This window comes from Eschscholzia californica, unplaced genomic scaffold (assembly GCF_041429995.1).
Source record: "Eschscholzia californica isolate CP2 unplaced genomic scaffold, dmEscCali1.0.p SCAF_1, whole genome shotgun sequence".
Lineage (NCBI taxonomy): Eukaryota > Viridiplantae > Streptophyta > Magnoliopsida > Ranunculales > Papaveraceae > Eschscholzia > Eschscholzia californica.
This window is the reverse complement of record NW_028238198.1, coordinates 54,920,908-54,936,595: the sequence shown is the minus strand read 5'-3', so window position 1 is coordinate 54,936,595 and position 15,688 is coordinate 54,920,908. Positions and strand designations below refer to the sequence as shown.

Here is a 15,688-nt window from a genome sequence, read left to right as displayed (position 1 = left end):
GGAGGCCGGTGTATCCAATTCCCGTGTTAGCGCTGAGCATCGAAATGGACCCTAAGAGCATGATTCCGTGTTTCGGACGCATCTTAACTCCGTGCACCCAGATCCCACGTTTTAATCTCATCCGTACCCTGCCGCGTTATGAAGATCTGACGGTTGCTGAGTAACCATTTAGGGTTTTCACTTTTAAGCCCTCCGAATTTACCATTTAGCCCTTCCTTTTTGTCCCACTCAAATCTCAGCCTATAACTAATTGACAAGTGGCTATCTTTTCAACACAACTCCCACCAAAAATTCCAGATTTGCCCCAATTGTACTAGTTGATTCCTTAGCCAATGCTTATCCATTTCTTGAGTAGAAAGCAACCCTAACTTCCTATTTTAACCCTCTTTCTCCCATTTTCTCCCAATTAACTCCTAAAACCCTAGCCATCAACCCATCTATAAATAAATCTCTACCTCTCTCATTTCTCCCTAGACTTGAAAACCCTCTCAATCCATCTTTCTCTACTCCTTTCTATTTCTTTCTCATACCTTTCTTCTTCCCTCTTTTAGTAGTATTTAGTCTTCTTCTTACTACTCCTTCCTCTTCTTACTAATACCACTACTACTTCTTCTCTACCACGTACTATTCTTTCTTCAATTAATAGTCTTCTCCTTCTTCCTTCCATATTCATCTATCATCTCTACCCCCCTTCATCATTTTTTTTCCAACTTCTTTCTACATCTGATTTCTTCCTTCTCTTTCTTTTTCTTATTTGGGTGGAAATAAAATAGCTATTACTTGGATTTCTTGGAGTAAAATTCTTGAGCACAAATGGAGCAAATCTTGGATAAAATTGAGATACATGGGAATATGGATTTTGAACATTCTTGGTGACTTCTTTCCATTAATTTCTTAGTATTTTCATTTATTTTACAATGTCAATGAATGTTACTCTCGATTTCATGTATAGTTAACATTGTATAGCTCGACCTTGTATAGCTCCACATTGCATCATCTTTAACTCCTATAGCTGTTAAATAAGAGTTACAACACAAATTAACCGCACTTAGAATCAGAATTTCATACAACATATGCTCAAGCAAGTATCAATAAGTTAGAAACATTTACATTAATTGAAGATTGTAACGAAGCTAACACAGGAACCCCAACATATTTATGGTATGATATATGTATGTACATTAAGATACTCTCATGAATCTTATTTCACTTTATAGGAAGACAACCCATCATTGTATCTCAGTCATGTTGATAATGTTAGCAACCAATATCAGTTTAATGTTAGCAACAATCCACTGGTTTATAAAAAAAAAAAAAACAGAATTTTATTAATTGAACATCTGTGTGATAATGTGCAAGATAGATGAACACAATTATTGTTCATTAAACTCCTCATAAACCTTTCGATAAACAGTGACTACTAGGTCGAGTGGATAAACATGAAGAGATTGTAATACCAGGAAGTAGAATCAAGTACTTCACTAGGATATATGTGGAAATCAAGAATTTTCTAAAAGAAAGTATGTGACTCTATCCCCTCTGATGTGGGAGAGAGAATCATGCATATGGTCCAAAAGATCTTTTATGGTGGCAGGAAAGAGATAAATTGAACTACATAGGATGTTATTCATGAAAGACAACCCATCATTATATCTCAGTCATGTTAATATCAAATTACGAATGTACTCGATGTTGTGAAGAGAAAGCAAATCACTTGTCAACCATATTTCCTTTTGAATCACAAGAATTGCATCGTCTTCATCTTGCTCTAAAATAAACTCTTCTTCAACATTGTTAACAGTATCCCAAAGCAATTCCCATAAGTTCATTTTAACATACTCCACCATTGGTTTCTTGTCTCGAATAATAAAGAAATTGGTATCCTGTCCATCTCGATTAACAAATTTTCAATACCTCATTTTTTTTTGTCAACATGGAAAAAGAAGTGGTGGTGGAAAAACCGAACTACTCCTAGATCTGATGGTGGTGGAAAACCCGAACTCCTTTAGATGTGGTGGTGGTGTTAAAGAGAGAAAGATAAGAAAAACCGAATTGTTCTTAGATTTGGTGGTGGTGGAACACTCGAACTCCTCTTAGATCTGGTGGTGGTGTTAAAGAGATAAAAGAGAACGAAACCCGAACTGCTCTATGGTGGTGGTGGAAAACTTGACCTCCGCTTAGATCTGGTGGTGGACGGTGGTGTTAAAAAGAAGAAGAAGAAGAAGAAAACCCTAAAATTTATGCGTTTTCTAAAGAGAAAATAGATTTAAATGGGTAAGGGTATTTAGGGAATGAAAAAATTAAAAAATAACCTTAATATAGTTACTCATATTATTTTAAACGTTATGTATCAATACCCATATTAGTTTGACAACTTTTAGTTAACACAAAATGTTACATGCTTTTTTAGTTATTATTAATCATATATTGACCTAATTACTGTTGGAATAATCCAACAGTGAAAGAACTAAATGAGAATTGATTCTTATTGCTTGAGATGGTTGTTTTCACATACTTCTAGTGGTTTCAATCAGGGTTGTGGCTGAATAGTTTGGGGCCTACTGGCTACTCACCAAATGTTTATTAGGCTCTTTCTATGCTAATATAAGAGATAATTTTTTACACAAAATTAATTATAAAAATTAAAAAAAAATGAAGTATAAAAAAATCAGGAAATTGGGTCGAAGGCCCAACTTTTGGTTTTTTTTTAGTTAAAAAGACATCTCATCTTTTTAAATAGCTAGGCTCCAAATAACTTTTCAAAATGTTCTTGGAGGGCTATCTTGTAGGCACTCACATTTTTAAGGTCAGAAATACCCTTTGTCTAATGAAAAATACCAAAACACAAATTTCTAATAAACTAAGAAATTGTTTCTACCAATGAAAAATCAAACGAGCGTGGTGGATAGGACGATTTTTCCGAGTTGATTCTATAAGGTCGAAAACGATTTCCTGATTTTTTTTTTATCATCAATTTATTTTAAGTTTTTGTAATTGGATCTCTTTAATTGTTGTTTGAAGATGATTTTGAAGGTTTTGAGTTAGTTTTTTGTGAAGAATTCTAGAGAGAGAAAGTTGCAATTTTTAAGTTTTCAATCTTTAGGATTGAAGCAATTTTTTTGCTATGTGAGTTATGATGTTTTGATGTTTATGTTCAAACTTATTTGTTGGATTTATATGGAAGTTGTGGAAGTATAGTTTTTTTTTTTTTGTAATGAGCACGATAACCGCCTAATTTAAACTGAGAATGAAAGAGGCCTAAAGCCCGACAACGATGAGGCCTAAAGCCCGACAAATTATTACATTATTTATAGCCTAAATTACATAGGATAAATCTTGATGGCCACTGCTTCCACCGAGACTCGATCCCACGACCTCATGGTCTTAAGAGGGGTGTCCAACCGTTACACCAAAGGGTGGTGGAACTATAGTTGATGCAAGTAATGTGTTTGATAAAATGCTTGAAAGAGATCTTGTTGCTTAGAATGCAATGTTAGTTAGTTATACAAGATTTGAGTTGGTTGAAATAGCTATAAAGTTGTTTGATGAAATGCCCGTGAAAATGTTTGTTCTTCTTGGACAAATCATGATAAGTGCTTATGTTCAAATTGAAAATTTCATGAAAGTTTTGAAAGTTTTTCGAAGAAATATAAAAAGATGGTGCTAGAACTTATAAAATGTCTATTATGATTTTTGTAGAAGTTTTTGTGCTAGATAGCGGTGTTGAAGATGATTCAACCAGCCAAAACTGTACAAATTTAACAACTGACTTTTTCAATTTCCAAATTTTCATAATGAGGTTTTTTATACCAACTCTGTGGACAACACAGGAAATTCTTGGGGACTAATCCCTAAAAAATAACCCAAATCTATTTCAGTATTACAAAAGACAATAATCTCTTGATTCCATTCTACAACCATCTATGCTAAGTGAAACTAGTCCCTAAATTCTAAAACAAAATAATCTGCTTCTTATATGTTCGTCTGGAGCCTCCTTCCTTCCTTCATCTGCAAAAATATGACACATACAAACTCAATTGATATTTTCATGTACTTACTCAAACGCCGAACCAAAAAAGCGAAAAGAAAAAACGAAGAAAGTTGAGTCACTTTCAACTAAGAAGATCAAGAATATGGCTATTAACTCAGATCAGTGTTGTTTAGTTTTTCAACAAGCAACTGCAAGATTGTACCAATCCAAGAAAGCCAGGTTAGATTGTAGATCTAGATAACGCAAACCAATATTCAAAAACTAAAAAGCATGGATAATACCGAGTTCAAATATTGAGTAAAGAAACTCAACTAAAACTTAACCCAAGCAAGTGTTTGATTTCTTTCCAAAATAAAACTAACCCAAGTGAAACGCGAACCAGATCGCCAGTGAGCGAAATAGAAATAACAGGAAACAACTCATAAAGCAATTCATCATAGTTCAGGCAAGAACTGGTGTACTACATTAATCTCATGGCCAAATAATTTACCTTGGTTCTACAAGCTTGGATGATTGCAACTATCATTTTGTCCCCCGTTGTTCGTCTGATCACATGGACTAGATGTTGCCTACTGATTTTCTTCTCCTGCAAAATACAAATTTTACGACCCAATCTTAATACCGAAACAGAACAATTTGGCAATTACTGCTAAGATAAGACTAAATAGACTTACACAAAAATCCTTGTGAAATTTCTGGATTATCCTAATCTTTAGAGGATCCAAATGTTTAGAGATCTCAGCTATCAGATCATCAAATGCCATCCAAGGAGATTTGGGCAACCTTGCAGGTGTTCCTGTTCTAGACCTTTGAAAACCTAGTAGTTGAAAAACAAAAGTAGATAAATCAAATTCATTTCTAAACAAATAAAATTCAACTCCAAAAATGAAAACAGTACTCTAATTACTGACATACCATCCAATGAAACATTGGTCTTGAAGCTTACAACATATTCAGGCAAAATATGAGTGTTCATACTTGTACTCCAAATAATATATCTCGTGGGAACTGTTAAATTATCAACACCCGAATCGAATTCCAAAGAACTAGGATGGAATTGTTCTGACCCAAGACGGATCTCCTCAGAATTCCCCAAGATAACTCTACAAAGCACCAAATGCCTCAAACCATCTTCATCAGGAGTAGTAGATTTCACACTGTAATATTCAAGAAGAGATCATATCATATTTTGTAAGAATAGTCCCACATAGGAGAAATGCCATCTAGCATAAAAAGTCTATTTCTAGGTCATCTACTCTCATTGCCTAAACTTAACAAATTTTAGGTAAACAATCAATGAAAACAAGATAACAATAAGAATAAGTGATTAAGTAAAAATTATGAACTTAACATACCTTTCAAAAGAGTTGTAATCAGGAGAGAGATAAACCCCAATACCATATGAATCTCCATTTTCAGACTTACCAAATTTGCTAAAACCATGAGAAATAAGAGAAGATAACCCTTCTCTCCCAATACCATACCAAGCATACTTGAGTCTAGGGTTTCCATTGCACTTCTTTGCCATGGCATCCAAGTAAAGTTTAAAAGACTGAACACGAACTTGCCCTAAAACATTAGAGAATGTTCTTTTCTGGATTGAATCAATAGAAACATGATTCCCAAGATCTCCTAAACCAGAGATGAATCTCCTCTTGATGATATTGCAAACTTTATCTCCTTCTTCCATCTGAACTAATTCTTTCATACCGAAAATTCCGGATTTCCTTGGAGAATTGTTTGATGTACAACTTTCAGTATCAGATGCTTCTTGAAGATGCTGGTGAACTTCAAAATGTTCGTCATTATCAGAGTCAAGATTGATGAATTGAATCCTTTGGTCTCTCATCAATCTATCATCAGTTGTAGGAATTTCAGGTAAGGAACTCCTAGGGTTAGGGTTACTAATGTTGTTTACAGTAAGAGAAGAAAAATGAAATCTATGATTGTTCTTCACCATTTTTGGTAATTAGTATGAACCTAAAACTTGTTTAGTAATTAAAAATCAAGAAAGAAGACTCGACAATCTTCTTTAACTGAAGAAAATGTGTCTCAAATATGAACAATTGAAGAATCTGTATCTTCGATTCCTGCAAAATTGAAAACCAGATTGAATAACAATAACTAATTAGTTCAACTAAATTAACAAGAACCGCCACAAAATTTGAAAAGAATTTCAGAATCGTCGAAAACGAATCAAAATCTGAGAACCCAAATCAATCAAGAAGATTCTAAACAAGAACAAGAATTACAAATTCAATTATGGAATCAGTTAAGAAGGAATTTGAGTATCAACTTTAGAGAGAGAAAGAGAAGAAAGAACCTCTTGACGGTTAATAAATGCACAAGGGAGACATCTTTGACGCTTGAAGAGAAGGTTTTAGAGTTTAGAGAGAAAAAGTGGGAATTGTTTAGATGGTTTAGAGAGAGAAAGAGAGAGAGAGATTTTATTAACGACAGAAGGAAGATTACTTGGGGAAGAGAGAAGAGTAGGAAGCAGTTATTTAGAGCGTGAAGAAGTAATAAACCGCCTCAATTTTAGCGGTGTGAACTTCTGTTGGCGAAGCAAATAGTTTTTGTGCCGCCGTTTTGTATTTTATAATTTATAAAGTGCACCCCTTTTTTATTTTAGAATAAAGGACACCAAAATATCATATTTACATATTAGTCTCTAAGCTGATATTATACCGACAAAAGACAGTTTGTAGAAGGATGATATAATCTAAGAAGAAACTACTTGCTTCCTTCTTGCAACAAAAAAAAAAAAACTACTTACTTCCTAATATTGGTCAAAATGGATTGATTCGTGTCCTTCAAGAAAAAAATTCATAAAAATAATTATATCTCGGTCCGTGTAAGATATATGACAACCATATTCTTTTATCCAAACCAACTTAATTTGACATAGGAGAATCACTTTGAGATGAGTGTACAGAGAGACGTGACTTACGAAAAATAATGACCATATGCCACATCAGTATTTGAATGAAGATGGAAGTAGACTTTTGTTTAATTGAAACATAGATCTAAAATTAATAAATAAGAGTATGATGATTATACAAATGATATATAGAATGCTCTTTTAGAAATTCAATTAAAGGCAGTGTCATGTTTTTGTGATGCCTTCCGCAGTTTTGTTTTATTTACATTTACAAAGACAATAATAATAATTATATTTTCCGACCTTTGTTTTTAATTTGTTAGAATTTTAACAGTTTATGTCCATTATCTTGTGAAAATGTGAGTAGTCATCTCAAAAGTATAAAGATAACAAAAGAATGCTCTCCAGTAGTTTTTTTTCAATAAAAAATATACTCACTTGCTTTTCAACAAAAAAAAAATTGTTACTCACTTTCATACTAAAACAATCATAATATCCTACAAGTAAACATCCATATTCATTTAAACACATTTTCTGGAATTTAATTATTTTTGTTTTTTTTAAATGTATCAGGATTATGTATTTATTGTGTAAATTATTTAGTGTCGTACTACTATCTCGCATATTCTACATCTGTGAGAATTATCGTTCAGATAATTCGAGTATTAGTCGAATGATAGAAATATATTTCACAATAGTAAAGAAGAGAGAGTTAGAGATTAATATTTCTCTTATGTATTGATAACAATATGGGTTACAAGTATTTATAGACTTATGGGATACTGTATTAGGGTAAATCTAGGATAGAGATTACAAAGATTGATGTTAATCATAAAATACAACAAGAGTCTTCTAGGGTTTTCTACCGGGTAGGGTCGGTTCCCCTTGCCCGACCGGGTCGGCCGGTCGTGTATATGGATCGGGTGGCCGATCCATATTGTTGACTCTAATACTCCCCCTCAAGTTGGAGCAGGAATGTCAATGATGCCCAACTTGCCAATTATAGTTTTGAACGCTTCTGCACCAAGTGGCTTCATAAATATGTCTGCGAGTTGTTCCGAGGAGGGGGTGAATTGTGGAGAAATCAGATTGCCTTTAATTTTTTCACGAACCAAATGGCAGTCGATTTCTATGTGTTTTGTTCTTTCATGAAATACCGGGTTTTCTGCAATGTGAATTACAGCGCGATTATCACAGTGGACAGGCATCGGAGATGAGTGATTAATACCCAAATCGAGAAGAAGAGATTTGAGCCATTGAAGTTCACAAGTGAGGGTGGCAAGTGCTCTATACTCAGCTTCAGCGGAGGAGCGAGCGATAGTATGTTGTTTCTTGGATTTCCAAGAGAGTGGGTTGAAGCCAAGCATTGTGATATAGCCCGTGGTAGATCGTCTGGTTGTGGGGCAGCCGGCCCAGTCGGAATCACAAGAACCAGAGACCAGTAGACGACTGGAGGATGATAGCAAAATTCCTTTACCAATGGAGCCTTTTAGGTATCGTAAGACCCGATGAGCAGCATCCATGTGAGGAGTTCGAGGGTCTTGCATAAACTGGCTAAGACTGTTGACTGCGAATGTGATGTCCGGGCGAGTCACCGTGAGATAAATGAGGCGTCCTATAAGACGACGATACACTGTGGGATCAGGAAGCGGAGGACCATCCGTTGGGCTGAGTTTTGATTTTTGATCCATAGGGAAAGGAGAATTTTTGGAAGCTGTGAGTCCAGAATCCTTGAGAATGTCAACAATATATTTGCGTTGACATAAGAATATTCCTTTCGAAGATCGAGACACTTCAATTCCTAAAAGTATTGAAGGCGGCCAAGATCTTTAAGGGAGAAAGCGGAGCTAGGAAATGATTTAAGGGAAGCAATTGCCGCATTGTTATTTCCTGTGATAATAATATCGTCGACGTACAATAATACATAGACGGACGTGTTTCCCTTTCTATATGTGAACAGAGAATAATCGGAGAGTGATTGAACAAATCCTTGTTTGAGAAGAACAGAGGAGAATTTAGAAAACCACTGACGGGAGGCTTGTTTGAGGCCGTAAAGTGATTTGTGGAGACGGCAAACACGTGTCTCTCCCTTAGATGAAAAATCAGGTGGTAATTTCATAAATACTTCTTCATCCAGATCTCCCTGGAGGAAAGCATTGTTGACGTCAAGCTGGTGGAGTGTCCAACCTTTGACAGCTGCAATGGAGAGGAGGACCCGAACAGTGACCAACTTTGCAACAGGGGCAAAAGTGTCATTATAGTCGAGTCCCTCGATCTGAGTGTAGCCTTTTGCCACAAGAAGAGCTTTGTAACGCTCGATCGATCCATTAGCGTTGAACTTAATTTTGTAGACCCATTTGCAACCAATGGGTTTCTTCTCATTCGGAAGATCGGTTAATGTCCAGGAATTGTTGGATTCAAGTGCCTTGATTTCGGTAGCCATGGCTTCTCTCCAGTGAGGAGAAGTCATTGCCTCTTTGAAAGAGGTTGGCTCGGAATGGGACAATACTGATGTCAAGAAAATTTGATGTTCTGGAGTGAAGGAAGTAACTGAAAGATAATCCGTCAAAGGATAGGAAACGTCGGAATATGTATTTGAATAAGGGATGGAAATGTTATTACAATCATAATCCGCTAAGTGAGAGGGAGGACGGCGATGCCGTATTGGTCGTCCGTTAGGGGAAAGAGTGCCTACATCCGGATGAGTGGGAGAGGGAACTGATTGATTGGACGAATTGGTTGTGGATAACTCCTCCGAAGAGTGATCAACCGATTCATCGTGTACCTGGACGGTTAGTACCGAATAAGGAGAGACCGAGACAGAGGGTGCCCGCAGAGGTGTATTAATAGCCTGCTGGTCGGTGGGTGCCTGCAGTGACCGATCAACAGTTTGTTGATCGGTGGGTGCCTGCAGTGACCGATCAACAGTTTGTTGATCGGTGGGTGTCTGCAGAGACAACCAAATACGCGGAGGTGATCGAGAGAGGGGGAGGAACCAATGAGGACTTCATGTGGGGATCGACCATTGAAAATGGGAGTCGGAATTTTATTAATTAAATATATGGCCGTGAGGACGCATTCTCCCCAAAATTTAAGTGGTAAATGAGCTTGAAAACGAAGTGCCCTAGCCACATCGAGGATGTGTCGATGTTTTCTCTCGACAACCCCATTTTGTTGGGGAGTGTAAACGCAACTCCTTTGATGTATAATTCCTTTATCGTTAAAAAAGGTTTGAATTTCATGGGATAGAAATTCGGAACCGTTATCGGATCGTAACGTTTGTAAAGAGGGAGAAAGAAGAGTACCATTACCCGAACACATATTAGTAATGTTAGTGTTGAATTGATTTATGGGTTATTTCCTTAATGGCCCCCAACTTTGTGACCAGCTTCCCGTATGGCCCCCTAAATTAGCAAAAATACCCATATGGCCCCCTTTTCCGTTATCTTTAACTGTCCGTTACTCTCACTCCTCCACCTCATTTCCTCTCTCTGTCAAGTCACCTGCAATGCCACATCATCATCTTCTCCGGCAAAGGGTCGCCGGCCGGCCAAATTTCCGGCCGGCGACCTTCAAACATAAAAAAAATAATAATAATAAAGTTTCTTTTTTCTCTCTCCTCTCTCTCTCTAAATTTTTATTTTATTTTTTTCTAGAGAGAGAGAGGGGAAAGAAAAAAAAAATTTAGAGAGAGAGAGGAGAGAGAAAAAAAAACTTTATTATTTTTTTTTTTTAATGTTTGAAGGTCGCCAGTCGGAAATTTGGCCGGCCGGCGACCCCTTGCCGGAGAAGATGATGATGTGGCATTGCAGGTGACTTGGCAGAGAGAGGAAATGAGGTGGAGGAGTGAGAGTAACGGTCAGTTAAAAGATAACGGAAAAAGGGGGCCATATGGGTATTTTTGCTAATTTAGGGGGCCATACGGGAAGCTGGTCACAAAGTTGGGGGCCATTAGGGAAATAACCCTTAATTTATTGTGTAATTGACAAATTTGGAAATTAATTTGAAAGTTTCCGATTTCGAGTGCATGAGATAAAGCCAAGTACATCTAGAAAAATCATCTACTAATGTTAAAAAGTAGCGACAACCGGAAGTAGATGGTATATTAAATGGGCCCCATATGTCAGCATGTACTAATTCAAAAGGGCGTGAAGATATAGACGAACTAGTAGAAAAGGAAAGTCGAGGTTGTTTAGAGATAGGACACACATCACACGGAACTTTATTGACTAATCCACTCTGAATACATGGATATTTAGTAGAAATAAAAGATAAACGCTCTAAAGACGGATGGCCAAGTCGCCAATGCCATAAATTAAAACAACTAGAACTACTAGAAGGAAAAGAAGATAAAATCCTAGGTTCCGTGCGTAAGTAGTAGAGTCCATCTTGAAGATCACCAAGTCCAATCGTCCTTGTTGTCAATGGATCCTGAAAGACACAAGATGATTTTGTAAATAAAACATTACAATCGAGAGATTTTGTAGTTTGTGAAACCGAAATAAGATTAAACTTAAAAGTCGGTATATGTAAGACATTAACAAGGAAGAAATCCTTAGTAAAAGGAATTGATCCAATATGAAGAACGCGTGAACGTGAACCATCCGGTAAACGAACATAATAATGAGATGGGGCCGTAGTATAAGAAGTAAAAGACGAGAGAGTAGCACATATATTCCTAGCGGCGCCTGAATCCACGACCCATGGAAGGACATAAGGGGTTATACCTGTTAAGTTGACAAGTGGGTCGGAGGTGCCTGTAGAGGCAGAACCAACAGCTGGATTGTTGTGCTCGAATAATCTCACGAGATGGTGGTACTGATCCTGCGTCATAGACGTTGCTGCAGGCACCCCCTGTGACGGGTCAGAGACCGATCCAGTTATGACCGAACCCGTGAGCTGATTGGGACGGTTACGTGGGGGATACCCATGCAACTTGTAGCATGTGTCCTTCACGTGCCCGAGCTGATGGCAGTTCTCGCAATATGGCCGAGTTCGCTTCGGCCGAGGGCGATCTTGTCGATCATAACGATCGGATCGATTGCCGACGGCGAGTGTTGCGGCGTCAGATACGGCGACATCCGAGTTGGTAAGATTTTGTTGGATCTCTTCCTGTTTAACCATACTGTGAATCTTAAGAACTGATGGGAAGGGATCCATTAGAAGAATCTGGCTACGGATCGCAGCAAAACGATCATGGAGTCCTTGAAGAAACTCCATGGCCCGATCTTGATTCAATCGGTCAATTATAGCTTTACCGTGACCACATAAACACGGTTCTACAATGAGAAGAGATTGGAGCTCATCTTGGTGAGATTTGAGATGAGTGAAATAAGTAGAGACGTCAAAACCGTCTTGTCTCATTGTAGAGATTGCACGTTTTAATTGGAAAATCTTAGGTGCATTAGTTTGATGAAATCTGTCGTAAAGATTTTTCCATATGTCAGCAGCAGATTCATCGTATAAAATTGATTGACGGATATCAGGAGAAACCGAGTTGACTAACCAACTGGATACGAGATCATTACATCTCTCCCATGCATGTAAATCAATGGGAGTCGTCGGTTTGGAGATTGAACCATCGACGAAACCAAGCTTATCTTTAGCTCGTAGAGCCATTTTCATTCCTCTTGACCAGGAGGCATAGTTATCTCCGGAAAGAAGAGGAGTGATTAGAATAGTGGTAGGTGAATCACTATGATGAATGTCAAAAATTGTCGAAGAATGCGGAGAGGTGGTGGGAGTGTAATCCGAAGCAGATTCGGTAGGTGCAGACATGATGAACAAAGAGAGAAAGAAAAAGAAAAAAAAAAATCGTTTTTAAAAAAACGTGTGGCTCTTATACCATGTGAGAATTATCGTTCAGATAATTCGAGTATTAGTCGAATGATAGAAATATATTTCACAATAGTAAAGAAGAGAGAGTTAGAGATTAATATTTCTCTTATGTATTGATAACAATATGGGTTACAAGTATTTATAGACTTATGGGATACTGTATTAGGGTAAATCTAGGATAGAGATTACAAAGATTGATGTTAATCATAAAATACAACAAGAGTCTTCTAGAGTTTTCTACCAGGTGGGGTCGGTTCCCCTTGCCCGACCGGGTCGGCCGGTCGTGTATATGGATCGGGTGGTGACTCTAATAACATCTTCTTGAAATCTTTTGACATTGTACATTTCTAATTATGCTTTCATAATTTTTGTAATTATAAAAAGTCATCGTGGCAAACTGTTGTTACTTATTATGTATGTATCGTGATATCATTATATAGAACTGTAACTTTAGATAGTGTTTATCTTTCTCATTGTATAAATATATCCGTTTAAATTTGAATTTAAATTTGACGAATCAAATAGACAAAAGTCACCAGTGTCTAAATCGGGCAATGCGACAACTAAGACTTTATATAAATAAATAAATAGTTTGTGAAGTTGATTTGTGTTAATTTAGAAAGTGAGTTGGATTTGAGATTTGATTTAGATAAAACACACACTCTCTCGACTGAATTCATACCAAAGACTAACATATAACTTGAATTCCTTGAACAAAAAAAAAACATATAACCTGAATTCATTTTTTTCTATCTAGGTCACAAGTAAGGGTATTTAGGTAAATCCCCTTGATTGAAGGTAGTAAGCTTGGGGACTAAGATTTCGTATTAAAACATTGGGGCATACCATTTTTAGAAAGATAGGCCCTTGATTTTTTTTTTGGTGTTACACGAAACCCTCTTAACTAATTTCACCGAATATTTGCAAACTAGACCTTCTTAACTACCTTATTCATAGTAAAACCCCTCTACCCACTAAAACCATTACGTCCGGAAAACAAGTATTTCATTCTAGGGATCTAAGAAAGCCCTTGACTAATTTGACACGCTTCAGTTGACCATTATTCAGCGTAACTATCTCATGTACCGTTTTGGGGAGCGTGTAAAGGCACCTCCCAAAATACTATACCCGCCTCCCCTCTACCTCACATTTGTACGTCCTCCCACAAGCCCCCTTCTTCTTTTTTTTTTTTTTTTGAAATGCCAATAAAATAAACTAGTCAAATGTTATGAATACAAACTGACTAGAGAAATGTTAACAACAGACGGAAAAGATAAATTAGGTCAAGATGCCGCCAAGTCATGTGCGAGTTTTTTTTTTTTTTTTGATGAAAGAAAATATATTAAAACCAAGCATCTATTACAAACACGCTAGAAATCAGAGAAGAAAGAGAAAACATCATTCCAAAGTTTCTTACTCCCGTGAACACGTCCCCATTTGGCTAACACATCTGCATAACTATTACTGTTCCTAGACACATGAGAGAATATAATTCCTGCGAAGTTATCCTTGATATCTTTGATCTGTCGAATGATACTATGCGATTGCCATTGAGTACATCCTTCATCCCCATTGAGAGCTTGGATTATCGCTTTATTGTCACTTTCTAGATGAACATAAGATAGATGCATTTGTTTCGCGCTTAGCAGACCATGCAGTACCGCTAAACTCTCGCATTCTTCCGCATTCTGTCCTCTAACACTATCTGCCACCGCCAATATAAAGTTGGTTTCTGCATCGCGCATGATATAACCGATTCCTGCCTGTTCATGTAGATTAACAAAAGAGGCGTCTACATTGATTTTTATATATGGTGTCGATGGAGGTCTCCATGGTTGTATAATCGTTTTATCTTGACCCTTCGTGGTAGTGAATTTCTCTGTTCGGAGAGGAGTAGTAGAGGTTTTGTTGAGCCTTCCTATCAGTTGCATTGGAGTCTGTTTAGTCGTTGTAAAGCAGTTTTCACATCTAGCTTTCCACAGAAACCAAAGAATTTTAGCATACAGATTAATAGTATCTTCGTCAAGGGATTTCCATTGGATTATCCATTGAATAGTTGTACTAATGTGCTCAGTTCTAACTTGGTAGTGAAACCACGTAGCTTTTGCAAATGTGCAATGTAACATGACATGGTCTATGGTCTCCTCGTCATTACAGTTCACACAGGAATAATTATGACCGATAAATTTGCCGATCCTTGATTTTACCGGTAAGCTATTCGTACAGCACTTCCATAGAAATAGTTTGATTCTTGGGATAGTATTCATGTTCCATATGAAGAACCAGTCCATCTGTTCCTGCGTATTGTAGATAGTGCTGGATCTTAAAAAGTTGTACATGGATTTAAGGGAAAAGTTACCTGTCTTAGTCAAAGTCCAAATAGCTTTATCGTCATCATTAGGATTTAGATTGATGCTTAGAATCGCCCTGCAGATCTCATTAGTAAAATACATATTAATATCAGTTAAATTCCATCTACCGTTTGTAATTAGTTGTGAAACTCGATCATAGTTACAACCTCTATCATTAATAATAGGTGGAGGATGATTAGGTATCCAGTAGTCATGTGCGAGTTGGTTGCCGCTTCTTGAAACGTGGGTAATGGTAACCCTCATACCACTTAACCGAGCTCGGGTTTGCATTATCCGGTCCTGGATCCGCCACGGGGTAATACTCGTGTCGTTGGATAGAAATCCAACGATGAGAGATGAGTCGCTCTCCAGTATAAAAGCTCCTTCACCCAAATGACAACCTAAATCTAACCCTAGCTCCACTCCTCTTAGCTCGCTGTCTAAAACCGAAATTGAGGGAAACACAATTTTAGATGATGAGATGATCTCTCCCGAATCAGTCCTAGCAATCGCCGCCGCAGACCCTCTTGTCGGTGAGTAACCTCCATCAACATTTATCTTAATTTTACCTGGTGGTGGAGGAGTCCACCTTTGTATCTGTAGATCAAGAGAAGGTTGATTAGGGTT

The 15,688-nt window shown here is 37.2% G+C and overlaps 2 protein-coding genes across 2 annotated transcripts; both read right to left on the bottom strand.

Annotated features, from left to right (window-relative positions):
• Positions 1-3,757: 3,757 nt before the first annotated feature.
• On the bottom strand, positions 3,758-6,562 carry LOC147567677 (putative inactive poly [ADP-ribose] polymerase SRO5). Its single transcript, XM_086654300.1, has 6 exons — positions 6,315-6,562; positions 5,347-6,081; positions 4,907-5,148; positions 4,666-4,808; positions 4,482-4,577; positions 3,758-4,008 (listed from the first exon to the last, which is right to left on the bottom strand). The coding sequence occupies exons 2-6, from the start codon at positions 5,949-5,951 to the stop codon at positions 3,973-3,975; spliced, it is 1,122 nt and encodes a 373-aa protein (XP_086510426.1). The 5' UTR covers positions 5,952-6,081; positions 6,315-6,562; the 3' UTR covers positions 3,758-3,972.
• Positions 6,563-11,268: 4,706 nt separating this feature from the next.
• LOC147567676 (uncharacterized) lies at positions 11,269-12,650 on the bottom strand. Its single transcript, XM_086657516.1, has 2 exons — positions 11,600-12,650; positions 11,269-11,303 (listed from the first exon to the last, which is right to left on the bottom strand). Exons 1-2 carry the CDS (start codon positions 12,648-12,650, stop codon positions 11,269-11,271), a joined length of 1,086 nt encoding a protein of 361 aa, XP_086513642.1.
• Positions 12,651-15,688: the final 3,038 nt, after the last annotated feature.